We start from the raw sequence: 16,622 nt of genomic DNA on the forward strand, positions 1-16,622 counted from the left end.
GTAGCCAGTTACTAACCTTTTTCATGGTTTTTACATCAGTGGGCTATGGGTATGTCTACACTGTGAAATTAGGTCAATTTTATAGAAGTCGATTTTTAGAAACCGATTTTATACAGTCGATTGCGTATGTCCACACTAAGCGCCTTTAGTCGGCGGAGTGCATCCTCACTACTGTGGCTAGCATTGACTTACAGAGCAGTGCACGGTGGGTAGCGATCCCACAGTTCTGCACAGCACAGTCTCTGCTGCCCATTGGAATTCTGGGTTAAGATCCCAATGCCTGATGGGGCAAAAACATTGTTGCGGGTGGTTTTGGGTACATGTCGTCAGGCCCCCCTCCCTTCTTCCCTCCCTCCGTGAAAGCAACGGCAGACAATCATTTTGCGTCTTTTTTCCTGGGTTACCCATGCAGACGCCATACCACGGCAAGCGTGGAGCCCGCTCAGCTCACCGTCACCGTATGTCTCCTGGGTGCTGCTGGCAGACGCGGTACTGCATTGCTACACAGCAGCAACTCCTTGCTTTCACGGAAGACAGTGCAATAGGACTGATAGCCATTGTACGTCTCCTGGGTGCTCCTGCCAGACCTTGGTGAGATCTATCGGGGCGCCTGGACAGACATGGCTATTCTCCTCTTAGAGCACCGAATGAGAGCCAGAGACTCCAGGTCATTCTCTTCTTTAAGTTTCATCTCATGGAGATTCAGTCCTGCCTGAAGTATCACACGAGCTGGAGGCTTCTGCCTCAGGCTGCTCTCCCAGCCGGCAACACTGCACGGTCGCACCTACCCCAGCCTACCCCTTGCTCCCATGGCTCATGAAGTTGTGCCCTATCAGTGTGGGAGGACTGCATGAGCTTGGCAAACATGTCATCACGAGTGCGGTTTTTTTACCTTCTAATCTGCGATAACCTCAGGGACGGAGATGATAGGGGAAGTGTAGAAACATTCTACGCTCTACAATTCTGGGGGGACTGCATGGTCACCGGTGCTGCTGAGTTCGCCACACTGATCAAAGAGGAAATGAAATTCAAAAGTTCCCGGGGCTTTTCCTATGTACCTGGCTAGTGAATCAGAGTTCAAAGTGTTGTCGAGAGCGGTCACAATGTAGCACTCTGGGATAGCTCCTGGAGGCCAACACTGTCGATTTGCATACATACTACCCCAAATTTGACCCAGCAAGGTCGATTTTAGTGCTACTCCCCTCATCGGGGAGGAGTACAGAAGTCAATTTTAAGAGCCCTTTAGGTCGACGGAACAGGGTTGGTTGTGTAGACACAGTCATTTTTAAATTGACCTAACATGGCTAAATTCAATCTAATCCCGTAGTGTAGAACAGGTCTATGTTTAAATCAATTACACTGGTGTAAAACTGGAGTGACACAGTGGTGAATCAGGGCCACAGTTTGATTTCAAGACTGTAGTAGAACAGTTGTTATTACTGTTTGGAACGAATTCCCATATTAATATAAAGGATTACTAGTAAATGGAAGAAGTTACTCACCAGTGTCTTGTCTACTTCATTGATCAGTCTATCATGGAAAACTCTCAGGCACTCATTTCTCCAGACTCGCACCATCTGTGTGACTGTTTGGAACCTATATCAAAGTTAAAGTATCAGACTGCACCAAATCAGTGGACACAACAAATAAGGTCATGTGGTTAATAGCGCTGTTATCAAATTAGGATTTGTTTCCTTTTTCACTGGAAAGAGTAACTTTATCTACAGAGATCATATTTGACAGTGTTTGTCATCAGGAACAATATCACAATTCAGGATTTTCTAAACTCCTTTCCTCCCCTAAGTGATGTATCTACAATGAAAGGCAAAACAGAGACAACTGCATCTATGCATAGGTTCCTTTTTTACCTACCTGGATAAAAAAAAAGAGATCTACATAGCTATTCACATAGCCCAATCACTGATTAATTTTATCTTCAATTTAATTTGATTAAAACCTCAGTAATCAAACACTTTTACCCTTCATTCTCAGCAATGCTGTTCAGGCAAAAGTACTGGTTAATTTGGCTATAAAAAGTTCCCATTTAGGTCCCCAATTCAGCAAAACATTTAATCGTATGCTTCAATTTGTCCTAGTCAACAAAGCACTTAAGCACATGCATGTGCTTAAACCCTACTGGCTGAAGTACAGGTCTAAAGTTTTGTGCTTAAGTACTTTGCTGAACTGTGTTGGACTGCTGAATCAGGGCCTTAATAATTAAAGAAAAGGCCACAACACTTAATGGGACAGAAGAAAAACGAGTAAATGATATTAGAAGATGCTTTACAGATATTTGTTACTGACTTCATTAGCACTGCCATGCACTATGCAACCTGGAGGTCAGGTGGATAACAAGATAAATCATTAATTTACTCAAAGTAATAGGAAGCAACTTGACTGATATAAGAAAAAGGCATTGCAATCAAAATTAAGATCAAAGCTGTGGCATAGTAGAAGCCGGGTAGCTGAAAGTAAGTATTGACACAGCATCCCTAACCTATGCCATTACCGATAGGCAAAGGCATATTGACATGGGTTGACTTACATGTCAGCCTTAAACAGGTGATAACTGAACAACTGAGAATTATGCTAGCGTGAAGAACTCTCACCTGGGGTAAAGCTGGCAGAACAGACGCCTGCACCAAGTGCCCCCCTGATCCTGGCATGGAGTGTGTGTCAGGAAAAGGAGGTGGTGTATCAGAGCACAGTGATCCTCAGATGGTATACAGTTCCTTAGGGACTATATGCTGCTGGAAGTAAATCAGAGAAGCTCTAGACCTCTCTAACTCACACCCCAGCTTAGAATGATCCAGACACCCCCTTACTATCAAGACACTATCAAGGCACCCCCTTACTATCAAGGAAGTGAGCTGTAGCTCACGAAAGCTTATGCTCTAATAAATTTGTTAGTCTCTAAGGTGCCACAAGTACTCCTTTTCTTTTTGCGAATACAGACTAACACGGCTGCTACTCTGAAACCTATCAAGACACTGTATCTGACTCCCTGATGCCCAATTCTCCTGAGCAAAGCACAGCTCAGCTGCAGGAGAAAAGCTACCCCTTATTATCTCCTATTTATGTGACTGCTAAATATGGGTGTTTTCCAGATAGCAAAACTGCCTCGCACTGGGCCAGATCATAAATGAGTGTAGTTCCTCTGAAGTCAATATTTCTAAACATTTTTTCACTTACCGCTCTGGGGTTGTAAGAACAAGTCCATTGTAGATCCTGGAGAGATCACGCAGATTAAAAATATAATGGAATTTGGAAGGAGTTGGTGGTAGATCCCGGACAATTGCTTTATAAAGTTCCAAAGTACAGTACGTCATCTTGTCAGCGATCGCTGCTATAGAGTCATTAAAAATCTGCAAACATGAGAAAGGCAAGACTTCTTCACGAGACTGATCGGGGAGAAATGTGTTTCATCAAACATACTTCACTTTCCTACTTTTCTACCCCTGCTTGACAGATTTAAAATAAGTCAGTGCAAGATAAAATGTTCTTCAGAAATTCAGTGTATAATGTAACGTGTGCATCTGATATTTAGTATGGCTATTTTATTATTTAGATTGTAAACTCTTTGGTGCAGGGGATATCTTTTTGTTCTGTGTTTGTACAGCACCTAGCACAATGGGGTTGGTCCCATGCCTGGTGCTCCTAGGCACTACTGCAATATGGATAATAAATAATATTCTCATATATAAAATTGCAATTTCATGTGCTCAGTGATGCAGTTTAATGCATTATATTTAATTTTCTGTGTTTCTTTTCAAGTCAATATTTTGTAGATCTTTGTGCATTTACAGTAACTGGCTATAGGAAGCTATGAAAAACATCAATTTACAAAGTGTCTTCTGGCTTAAAAGTCTGTTGCTCAATATGTATCAATTCAGCACAAGATGATCACTCTTTACTAATTTTTTATTAGCAACATTCTTTGAATAGCTACAAAAACACTTACTTTGTAGAGAATTTCAGGGTGGGTTTTCTTTTCTGATCTTAATAATACTTTAGTATTTATACTATCTGAAGACCAATAAACACATTAAAAAATCCCATTACAAGGAAAGAGGAGGGAGGAGAAGAGAAAAGCACGTAAGGTTCTAAAATGAATCAGAATGATTAATGTGGAGAAGTGAAAATGATTTGCAAAACTGTTTGCCAGCAGCAATGTGGGGCCTGATCCAAAAGTCTACACTGAAGTCAACAGAAAGACTCTCATGATTTCAGTGCATCTGTGGACAAGGACCATGGTTGCCAACAAAATCTCTTAATAGAGTGATTGCAATACTGCCAATCTGAAGTGTGGCGTTATTGTTTGCTACTGCTTCACAACACTTTGCCTTCCCAGGCAAGTTGTTCCCTATTTGGAGCCAAATTCTTCCCTTGGATAAATGTATGAGGCTCTCCCAACTTGAATGAAGACCCAGGAAAGTATCTGAATGCCATAATAGTCACCAAGCTGTAAGGGAAAGACTGGCCACAAATGGGAAGAGGGGAAATCTTTAAAAGAAACACTTTCAGTTTCTGTAGTTTCATGGAAGATAAAGCTAATTAAAAATAACAATCCTATTAAGCCTTTTAAATAAATTAAAATTACCTCAGTGTGACCTTTCAAGATGGAGGCATAAATCAAATGCAAAGATGCCTCAGAAGGAAAAGGTACATTGAAAACACTGAAGAGTGAAATGAATCGAGGGTCAACTTCATTACGACCACCTCCAGCTTTGCCCATGGCAGCAATAAAGCCAAGGTCTCGAAGACTCTTACAATTCATCTCCTTACCACGGTCATATAAGGAACCTTTTTCCAAGAGCAACTTCAACAAGGCAATTGGTTGCTGTGTGCCATATTCATCAACCTTTGTAAAATGAAAGAGCCAATATATTTCAATCACAGCATGTCTGAGTCACCTGTAACTGCTTTGAGCAAGAAATCATTAGCTCCATATTCAATAGACTATTAGCATGTCTTAGTGACATTTTGTAGGGCTTTGGGCACTGATTGTCCTCGCTCATTCTGATTGTCTCAGGTGGGGAAAGCACCTCATGTTGCTGATGAGTGACACTCACGTACACCCCAACCCAGCTCTTGGAGAGATATGGATGGATTCTAAGGAAGTCACGTCTCGTGGCGCCAATAGCAACCAGAGGGAGGGTCAGTTTGTCACAGGAATTTTAAGGGCAAGAAGAAAGGAGGATCCTGATGGCGGATCCTGATGGCAAAAGAGGCCACTCAAGATAATCTGCCACCATTGGCAACACTTCAGTGTGATGTTCCCCTTCTTATAGGCATAGGGCAGCAAATTTGGCCCAGCAATCCCTCTGTCATGATGAAGCAGTTGCTGGGCCAAATTTGGGTGAGTGGCATTGTAACCTCGCACACTAAGTCACAATGCCAGTCAAATTTGGCCCAGCCACCCCTCTGTCATGGGGGGCTGTAGGCAGCTGCCTAGTTTGACTATAGATAGAGTGTCCCCGGGATGGCAGCCTATCCACCAAAAAAGATACATTTTTAAAGTTTAAGAGTGATATTGTAATAGCACTGAAATATGCCAGGGTGCTCAAAGGTCCAAACTTTAGAAATTGGAAGGTACAAAGCTGAAGTCCAAGCGTGTATAATTAACCCAGTTGGACCTGTGCATTAATAGACCACAAGAATGCAGCCTATCATCTTCTTATGTTATATTTCAAACAGAATTGCAGCTTACCCTTGGCATGTTCATATCATCCATGAAAACCAGGAGGCGCTTTCCCATAGGGGGTCCATAAGTATCCTTAGTACGTTTCTCTACATTTGCTTCTAAGTTTCTCTGAATGTCCATTGATGTTGTACGAGAAGAGAAGTTAATTACTAGCAGCACCTACACAGGAAGAAAAAACTTGATCAAAACGGTTTTTAAAAATATTTTAAACGGCACTTTTTAGACAATGTTCTTCACATTTGACAATATGAAAAAAATAGCACACCAGCTGTACATTAAACACCATTCTAGTCTGGCTATTCACGTAGAATATAGCCAGTATCACTCTGGGGGTTCAATAAGACACCAAGATGGTCATTTGATAAATACATTTTTATCTTATAAAAAACTGAATCTCTATTTACGAATAACTACATTAATTCAATGCCTTTGATCCTGAGGATCCAAAAATATTTTAGATACTTAGGACCTTGCAATCGAACCATGCATCCAAGTGGAGCCTCATCAAAGTCAAGGGAGCTGTGCACAGACTCAGGGTTCTACCAGTGCAAATCCAGTTGTTGAATCGGGGTTTTAAACTGGAGGTATTATTTCACCCACCACTGAAATGCAGCCACCTCTGGGGTAAAATGCAACTATTTAACAACATACAACATGAGAAAGAGGAAAACACAGGTTTTATAAAAAGAACAGAATCCACGAGTACATACATTAGTGTCTTGGTTTAGGTTTTTTAGAAATGACTGTGTAGTTGCAGTCTTAGAAGTACCAGATTCACCAACAAGAACAACAGGGTGTTTGATTTTTACCATCTGTTCTAACAACCATGTAGTGCGTGTTGTATCCACAGTAGGAACTATTAAAAAAAAAAAAAGAGTAAAAGATCTATTTAAAATGCAGCAGAGCTGGAGGTTTTGCATATGTAAGCACTGCAGGTGCAAACCCATACTGTATTAATATACAGTTGCATAAAAAGATTAATCTGAAATAAGAGATAAGTAACCATATTTAAGAACAATCTTAATTGCACAACCCTCTCTTTTCAACATTTATTGTGGAAACTTTATGTGTTGAAATAGATTACACATTCACCCCATGCACAGATCCAGCAAAAGCTTGTGCACCATTTAAGCCCCACTTAACCCCTATTTTGAGGATTTAGCTGGGATTTATGAAGGCCTTTTACTGGAGTTCTGCAGAAGTGATTTTTGCATTGTGTGACTAGATTGAAGCAATTAGGGATAACTTTAGTGGCCATATAATTTATTTGTATTTTCAGTGAAGTTGATATGTACTTGCTGAATTGTTACTATAAAATTATATGCATTACTTTGTCATAACTGTACAACTCACTTGTCACTATTTTATTATGCTCACATAACAACATATATTGTATTATGGGATTTCATGACAGGTTAATTTTTACTCTGACTAAGCAATTAAGACAGGATCTGTGATTTTGCTGGCTTGTCTACCCTGGGAGACTGTGGGTTGGTCTTTTTCACTGGTTTAGCAACTTCCTACTTTTTACCTTAGTAGTTATGCAAAACATGGTTCCTAACAATCCTTAAAAGATGAACTGTGAACTAACTCATTTTTTATCCATCTCCTACTGCTTCTTTATTATATATAAAGATGGCCTGACTGTTCTTTTTTTCCTTGTCCTTTACATTAAGATGTATCATGAATATCAGTTTTCCACATTCCACTGAAGGGTTTTGACAAGATCCTTGAAGAACTTGAAGGGTGACATCCCACAAGGCTGGACCTGAACAGTTGATCTCTGCCACTGAGAGGGAAGGAGTGTTGAGTCTAAGGCTATGTCTACACTTAAAATTCTACAGCCTCACAGCTGCAGCTGCACCAATGCAGCACTTCAATGTAAAAAAGTTACTACAGCAATGGGAGGGGTTCTCCCGTCGCAGTAGTTAACCCACCTACCCAAGAGGCAGTAGCTAGTTGGACTGAAGAATTCTTCCATTGACCTAGTACTGTCTACTCGGGGACTTAGGTTGGCTTAACTATGTCACTCAGCAGGGTTTGGATTATTCACAATCCTGAGCGACATGCAAATGTGTAGACTAGCCCAGATGTCTAAGGTAACAGTCTATTATGATGGCACCATTCAAACCCTCCTAAGACCTTGCTGGAGTCCTCCAGCATGAAGAAGGATATCAAAGCCCAATATTTCTATAATTGGAAAAATGGGCAAAAAAAGAAAAACCCCTTGCAGTAAACTTTAAGGCTATTGTTGTATATCACAAAGGAGCAGTAAAGAGCAAAAAAAAATTTTTTTTTGCTTTGTCATTCATCTTCAGTTCCTGAATGAAACATCCCAGAATGGAATCCTGCACTGCACAGGTTATTTATTACTAGAGGGCTATACGTAGCACATTTTAGATTAAAGAATACCAACACTTACCTAGAATGTCAATAAATTTCACATCAAGGTTATGAAAGTACTGAGGAACTAGTTTGCTCCAAGGTATCCACTTTTTTTGACACCCATCAAAATGAAAGTCATACAAAGTTGGAAGCTGACCTGCAATCCACAATGTGGTTCTTGTTTAACAATTGAAGATCATTTGGGACATTGAAATATTTCAGGAGAAACATCATTTGACTAAGAATAATGTGCAGGTGAGATTTTGTAATAAGAGGTGCAGCACAGAACTCGCAGCCTGGGGGAGTGTCCTATGGTATCTTTAAGTCACTTTGGTGCCCTCCCAATCTTGGGTTACTCCAGGGGCTAGAGAGGCCCTGACAGCCTGTCTAAGTCATCTGAGAGACAAGATGGGTGAGGTAATATCTTTTATTGGACCAACTTCCATTGGTGAGAGTGACAAGCTCTCAAGCTTATACACAGCTCTGCTTCAGGTCACCTCTCTGTAAGTTTGAAAACTTGTGTCTCTCACCAACAGAATTTGGTCCAATAAAAGGTATTACCTCACCCACCTTGTCTCTCTAATATCCTGGGACCGATATGGCTACAACAACGCTGCATGTCTACATTATGGCAGTCTCCCCAGACTTCCCACGGCCATAGTGAGCGTTGCCTAGAGTCTATGCAGCACTGAGTGCTGAGGCCTCCCCGACATGCCATTCACACCCCATCCCCCAGACCACCGCTATCCCAGGACTTGCAAGGGGAACCCTCAGGAGCAGCCTTGTGGCTGTCTTCCACAGTGTTTCCTGCCTGGGCAATTCACCCCTGGGTGGAACTCTTCTCAGAGAGTGGGTCAGTACTTGAGAGTCATTCAAAATCAATAGGTTTCAGAGTAGCAGCCGTGTTAGTCTGTATTCACAAAAAGAAAAGGAGTACTTGTGGCACCTTAGAAACTAACAAATTTATTTGAGCATAAGCTTTCGTGAGCTACAGCTCACTTCCGATGAATTTGTTAGTCTCTAAGGTGCCACAAGTACTCCTTTTCTTTTTTCAAAATCAATAGTAGCAGATGGCTCTCAGTGACAGTCCTTCAAAGAGGTGTCAAAAACACCTTTCTACCACAAGGCAAATGTCTGGAGTGCAGAACAACACGCTGCCCTCAGGCAAGTTTAGACATGATGTTCAACACATCTTGTATTTAACTGTGACACTCTGAGTACATTTCCACCAACAGAAATTGGTCCAATAAAAGATATTACCTCAGCCACCTTGTCTCTCTAATATCCTGCATATAACATACAATACAAACTGTTTGATACAGGCATATCCCACTCTATCAGAGCTGTTTTCTTTTAAAACAAGGGAAATGTCCCAGATTAAATTATAAATAATAAAATCCTACCTGGCAGTTCCCCTGGTTTAGCCATGACATTATCATCTTGAACCATTGACATTGAGGAAATACGTTTAATACTTTCATCGAATTTAATTCTTCCAGTATCAAGGAGGGTAGCACCTAAAGAGGAATACAAAGCTTCCAGGAAGTAGCACTCCAGAACATCAGGATCATCGGGTTCCAGCACTACTACGGCTTCCAGCATCATAGTCAACTGCATCACCTGTGGTAGAAAATTGAGAAACAACAGCTTCAGATGAAGTTCAGAATTATGATGACTTTTAATATGCCTTCTTTTCTTTTCATGCCTTTAGGGCAAGGCAATATATTCAAATGTGTTGTGATGATTTGTGTGCATACAGGTGTGTTTCTGCTAATATAGGTATTCATTAAAGTAAAATAATAGAGTTAGCAACTGACTGTCTTTATTTTAGTGGAAATAGAGGCATATTTTGTCTAGAGGTCATACTGAGGAATACTTTGGTTTCACCGCTGTCATTGGCTTGCTGTGTAAACTTAGAAAAGTTATGTAGCCCCTCTGTGCCTCAGTTTCCCCTTCTATAGAAGTGTTCTTAATCAATACTCTTTATCTCTTACCATATTTAAATCAGTTTGGGGAACAATGGTTTTCAGCTTCTCTCCTTGCTTGCCATCCACAATTCCTTCTACAATCATATCAATAAGGTATGGTACGTATTTTTCAAAGAGACGATTTAATTCAACTTGTTCTTGCTGAGAAAAAAGAGATAGGACATAGCCACACAGAAACATTAAAAGCCAGTTTGCTACCTGTCTAATCAACTGTAACTAGTCTTAGGACTTGTCTAAGCAGCCCCATAATTTGGATTATGAGGGTATGAAATGCAGCACACACTAGCATCCTGCGGTCCAACTGCCCTGTGTGGATGCTGCGGGTGTGAATGAAAAGGTATCTAGGTCTGTTTGAAAGAGGACTATGTTAACATGAACTAGGTACCTTCTAGTCTGTGCCAGCAGCATCCACATGGGGCAGAGCACAACAATTTGGAACACTCTGCAATTTCCACCCCTATAGTCCACATTGTGACACAGTTTAGACATAGCCATAGAGATGTTCCCTGTACCAGAGGAGGTCTGGGTGTGGTTCCCTCAAGAGATGCAACATCACTCTATGGGCTAGGTTCTCAGCAGGAGTAGATCTGAATCAGCCAGCTGAAGGCAGTAGAGCTATGCCAACTTAAACCCACTATGAATCTGGTCCTTTGAATCCAAATCATTAACATGAGAACACTGAGCCAGCCCAAGGGTTAACTCTCGTAGAACTGAGCTGAATTCACAGAGTTCTTGCTTCTCCAGTTTCCAGAGAGATCAGGACATGTTGCAGGAAGAACTTAATCAAGTGAGGAACTTCCAGGTATAGGAGGCCATTCTTTAGATCTCTGCTATAAAACTTGGAGTCTGGTGTCATTCTGCTCACACTACAACTCTTATCAGCTGTATGAATGGATGACACATATTTGTACATAATACAGGGATACTTGTTATAAATACACTTTAAATAGATTATTCTTTTTTCTGTACATGTAACCTTATTTTTAACACAGAAACAGACATGGTAGTATACACTGATCAGATACATCATAATGCCTACTATTTTGTGTTAAAGTACCCTAATGAATTGGTGTACTGGAAGATTACTACCTTTTATTTGGCATATTATGAAAAATCAGGGGTGGTGAAGATGGTTTCTTCGATTTATTACAGGATTATATTTATTTATTGCTGATAAAATTGGTTGAAGCCAGGTCATGGGGGTTACTCTAGAGCAGTGGTTCCTGAACTTTTTGGCTCACATATCACCTGTGAAGTGAATGGCTAGAACATCAAGATCCCATACCAGCAGTGGAACCCTTTTACTAACGTATATATTATTCTATGTTGGTTCATTTTCATTTCCTTTTATCTTGGGATTTGTCTACACTTAAAAAGCTGCAGCTGCATCACTGTAGTGCACATACGTACACCAACAGGAGGGGTTCTTCCATTGGGGTAGATAATCCACCTCTCTAAGAGGTGGTAGCTAGGTTAATGGGAATATTCTATCGACCTAGTGCTGCTCTACACCAGGGTTAGGTCAGTATTGCAGAGCTGTGGATATTTCAAAAGCCGGAGAGGTGTAGTTATACCACAGTAAATTCCTAGTATAGTCTAGGCCTTAGTATAACAAAAAGCCCTCTTCAAAACAACATGCACCATATTACATAAGCAGGGATCATGGATTCACTACTTTATAATATGAATCGGGGCATTCTTATGATAGTTTTTGGCTTTCATTCTGGAAATCAAGTACCTCCTGCTGATCTGTTTTTATATTATTTGTTTCCACACCAAAGAATTAAAGGTTAACATGCTCATTTTCTTACAGCTCTAATCAAACTTGGTAACAGTGATCTGTATGACAAATGAATTCTAAAGAAATTCAGCCAATGAAGGTGCCACAATTCTATATTTAATTCAGATAGTTTCTGAAATCATTATCTTATCAAAACCAGCAATTTTCTACCTTGTTTCCTCTCTGGTTAAGCCATTTCTGCCAGTAAGGCTTATATTTCAAGTTTTTAGGATCTACAAAGACCATCCCACAACGGGATACGGTAGCAGGAGATGCATATTGTAAGTCTCCAACCTAGAAAACAAAGTTGCAATGATGGCCATAAATAACTTGAAACCATAAAGAGCACTTGTCGCTCCTGCTTTTCAGAATCTGCAGAGGCAGATGTAGTTAAGCCTTTATTTGTTGTTAAATGATGTGGTCATTACTCACCTCAAATAACAGAGCACAGTGAGTCTGCAGCCTGATGCGCTCCCCATTGGCCAAGGTTAACAACTTGTTATCATCCATTACAGAATTCATATTTTCCACCCAGAGAGCATCCACATCTCCATCAAATAAAATGTACCTGTAGACATGTCAGACAAAGAGATGTTGAATAAACAAAAAGAAAAGGAGTACTTGTAGCACCTTAGAGACTATCTTTTTGCGGATACAGACTAACACGGCTGCTACTCTGAAACCTGTTGAATAAACAGTGATTCATCTTCAATACTCCCCTCATGTTTTGAAATTAACAGGGCACAGCCTATAGATTTATTTCCTTTTTAAAGTACTATTATCATCATCAAAGATGTTAGCTCAATTTTAGGATAAGGATATGAATTAACCCTAATGGAAGAGATTTAAAGGCTCTCTTGCCCTTTCCATCTACCTGCCTAGTTCCTATTCACCTTATTAGGAGTACTGAGCTCAAATTAACAGACTGCTAGACATCTACAGGCTCAATTCATGCAAAATTTGCTTTTGAGGTTGCTTGCCTGCTGAGGCTCAAGCATTCTCCTGCCCAAGTACGAGAGGAAGATGTTCTCCTTGGGCCTGACCCAAAGTCCACTGACTTTACAGTATATCCACCTTGGAAAAAGCTGCCTAGTGGTGGGGAAAAAAACATCAAATGTGTGGCATCACACGTGAGGGGGAGAGGACTGAATCTCCACTTGGAAGTTATGGTATACACTTGGGCAGAGGTAGAGAGCTCATAGGCAGATCTCTCCAACCTGCCTCAAACAACTCCACAATTTCTCCCCCACCATTATGGCCTAATGAGAGTCACTGAACTTCTCAGCTTTAGTTTCCCCATCTGTAAAACTGAAATATCATTACATATCTCACTCAAAGGGGTGTGTATTAGATGCTGATTTCAAGTGCTTTCAACCAGAAAACTCTATTTAAGAACTAAACAATACTGTTAGTTCACTTCTTCACATGTACAGTGCACAAGGCCCACAAATGTGCAATGCACAGGGCTGCAATTGCAGAACTAATAATACGTTAAATTTGCGTCTGATGAAAGGCCACGACTATTGCCCAGTTTAAGGTAATTCAATGGAAAGGGAAAAGATAGTATCTTATGTAGCTTAAAATCACTCTAGTAATTCAAAATAAACTTAAGAGAATGATTCCTTACCTATCAGTGCCTGTAGTTCTTGAAGATGTTTGGTCCACATGGATCCACTCATATTGCACCTGCATCTAATGCAAGCAAGATCTCATATGTATGAGGCACATGTGCACCAAGACTGGGATCCACATGGACAAAGACTCAAAGAAGAACTGTCAAATACAGGTAACATTTTTAGCAGAAGCTGTTGTCCCTACAGAATCAGATTGGGACACCAAACTCTTAGGACAATATCTTTGTTTGGTTCCTTTCCTTTGGGTATGTTCCCTTCATTTTTCCTTAGGACTGTTAATCTAATTTGCATTAAACATAAAATAAAGTGACTGTAAAATTCAGAATATCTAAAAGTTACTAATATATTTTCTAATTCTTAGGTGGTTACCTTCGCTCTTTCTTATCAGTAGGTTTGTTGATTTCCCTGAAGATGTTTGATAGAACTCCATCTGTCCAATCTCGCGTGGTAGGGTCAAGAATACCATACAACTCAATCACACTCATGGCTTTAGGGTTCAGCATATAAACCTTTGTCACTAATCCTAGCCTAAGCAGAGAGATAACAGAAAGAACAATATTACCAAACACAATACAGTCCAAGTGAAACTTCACACTAAGCAAAAACTACAATAGGATAAAGTTTTAGGGAAGATCACAGCATGACCACATAGGACTGCTGCAGTACATTTGTCCTGTAGACTATGCCTTTTCAAATTCTGATTCCCTTACATCTACTTCTGTGCTCACCTGGTTTGGGCCTGGCACAAAGTATTAATGACAACAGACTTGCCACCTCCAGTAGGTCCAACCACCATAGTAGTATGACGAGTTAACATTGTCTCATACATTTGAACTACTTTATCCACCTGAAAAATACACATGAACTTAGATAACTGTTTCAGAGTAGCAGCCGTGTTAGTCTGTATCTGCAAAAAGAAAAGGAGGACTTGTGGCACCTTAGAGACTAACGAATTTATTTGAGCATAAGCTTTTGTGAGCTACAGCTCACTTCTCGGATGCATCCGATGAAGTGAGCTGTAGCTCACGAAAGCTTATGCTCAAATAAATTTGTTAGTCTCTAAGGTGCCACAAGTATTCCTTTTTCTAGATAACTGTGTATACAAAACTCATATGGGCCAGATCTTCAGTTAGCATACATCAGTATAGCTCCACTGACTTCAGTGATGCCACTCCAATATACACCACATCAGGATTTTACCCACCGCTTAAAACAATAATGTTAAACAATTCAACATTTCTTCTACCTGGATTGGTAAAACGACATAACCACCTTCTTCCAGCACTTGTTCTACAGCATCGTTAAAGTTAGGGTAGCGGACTCGAGGACAATCCAGGCCAGGAAACAGGTCAGAGATCAGGCCAAGGAAGAGAGGTACATCTTCAAACACAAACTTAGGAAGATTCATATCTCGGAGAGCTCTCATCAATACCACATCCTAGACAAAACACAACAGAACAGAGAATCCCCAAATATTCAACCAATTTTCAAAAGTGTAAATAGCCTAGAAAATATTTGTATAATACTGCTATACAATTATTTTAACACAGTGTTAGCAATTTTTACTACATGCATTCCTGATACCTTTAGATAATTATCTTGGCACGAATTACTATTGGAAATAAAAGCCATTTCATCATGGTGAAGCTGATCAGTTTCAACTGAGATTTTAAATTCTATTTTTTCATTATATGAACCAAATTTCCAAACACTGGTGCTGGAATGTCCCAAATTACTGGTTGTTTCTTGAATTAATTCACACAGGCTCACTGTTAATATACTTACTTGCTTTAGAAAACTCTGCAAAACCCACATTTAGGTATACAAATGTACTGGAAGGTATGGCACAATTAGCAGCTTTGCATGTGCAAATATGGGTTTTGATTACACAACTAGCATATAAGCATTTTTGGTGAGCATAATTTAGGTGTTACATTGGAAAATTTTACTCTGTATATTCATCTAGCCTTTGCATCCTAGATATAAACACTAAGGCCCAGATCCTCAAAAATACTCAGGTGCCTAATGGCAGTTAGGTGCCTAAATACCTTTAAGGACCTTGCCCTAAGACCTTCAAACATATGTACAAAGTATATACAAACTAAGGGTTAAAACAGCCATACTCTTCCTTTTATCTACATTTTGTTGATAATGTGGCTACCCATATTGACATACCCTTTCTGTAAGCACTGCATGTAAGGAGGTGGTACCTGAACGTTGTGCAAGGAATGATGCTGCTCAATAAGTAAATCATTAAGTGGGAAGACAAATGCCACAGACAGGAAAGCATCCCTATTTCTGTAGCAGATGTACAAATGGCATTCTCGATACAACCAAAGATACCATCAATGAACTGCTACATACAGTGGGTCAGATCCTCAGACAGTGATAATTTCAATGAACCTATGAGAATTTACACCGGTTGTACTGGGGCAGTTCCTCAGCTGAACACAGTAAGTCTACCTCATTAATATCAGGTGATCCTCTCTTCAGTTCTCCAGCCATCACTAGTACTGACTTGAGAGCACGCAGTCCAAAATCATAATGATGCTGTTTAGAAAGTTGCTCTCTTGCCAACTTGTATAACACTGTCATCTTTTTGGCAAGGGCCTATTAGAGAGTGAAGACAGAGAATCATAAGAAAGAAGTCCCAATCCACACACCACTAAAGTACGTTTTTATTTTACTTTACTTTGAAGTAAACTTTCCCTACCTTTGCCAAAAGAAAACCTTCAGAAAAGAGCATGATTTCACAGATTTGCTGGAGATCTGGTACAATCACAACCACAGGCCTGAATAAAGCTTTTACAGATTCAGGGAGCTCAGTACGGCCAGCATACCCAGGATTCATGGTGATAAAAATGCCCATTCGTGCATCGAGGGAAATTTCCTGCCCTTCAAACTAAAACATGAATAAATGTCAGACTATACTGACTCTGACTTAAAAAGATAAAATGGCAAAAATTCTTTGCACTTCTCTACTATACCTCTTACCTGAGGATCTCAAAACTTTACAATAAATAATAAGTTAAGCCTCATAACCGCCATGTCAGGTAGGTAGGTAGATGTTATTATCCCCATTTTACAGATGGGGAAACTGAGACAGGGAGCGGTTAAAGGGAAGTGCTCAT

The 16,622-nt window shown here is 40.2% G+C and overlaps 1 protein-coding gene across 1 annotated transcript in view; it reads right to left on the reverse strand.

Annotated features, from left to right (window-relative positions):
- DNAH10 (dynein axonemal heavy chain 10) overlaps nt 1–16,622 on the reverse strand; it is a 101,816-nt gene that overhangs the window by 39,629 nt on the left and 45,565 nt on the right. The window contains exons 35-49 of the mRNA XM_038373263.2: nt 16,205–16,393; nt 15,955–16,101; nt 14,738–14,929; nt 14,220–14,338; nt 13,861–14,019; nt 12,290–12,425; nt 12,029–12,151; nt 10,084–10,218; nt 9,493–9,709; nt 8,127–8,246; nt 6,415–6,560; nt 5,711–5,863; nt 4,601–4,861; nt 3,193–3,365; nt 1,503–1,596 (exon numbers count right to left, since the gene is read on the reverse strand). Coding sequence (XP_038229191.1) covers nt 1,503–1,596; nt 3,193–3,365; nt 4,601–4,861; nt 5,711–5,863; nt 6,415–6,560; nt 8,127–8,246; nt 9,493–9,709; nt 10,084–10,218; nt 12,029–12,151; nt 12,290–12,425; nt 13,861–14,019; nt 14,220–14,338; nt 14,738–14,929; nt 15,955–16,101; nt 16,205–16,393 — 2,364 coding nt within the window. The remainder of the gene's footprint in view (nt 1–1,502; nt 1,597–3,192; nt 3,366–4,600; nt 4,862–5,710; nt 5,864–6,414; nt 6,561–8,126; nt 8,247–9,492; nt 9,710–10,083; nt 10,219–12,028; nt 12,152–12,289; nt 12,426–13,860; nt 14,020–14,219; nt 14,339–14,737; nt 14,930–15,954; nt 16,102–16,204; nt 16,394–16,622) is intronic.

This window comes from Dermochelys coriacea, chromosome 15 (assembly GCF_009764565.3).
Source record: "Dermochelys coriacea isolate rDerCor1 chromosome 15, rDerCor1.pri.v4, whole genome shotgun sequence".
Taxonomy (NCBI): domain Eukaryota; kingdom Metazoa; phylum Chordata; order Testudines; family Dermochelyidae; genus Dermochelys; species Dermochelys coriacea.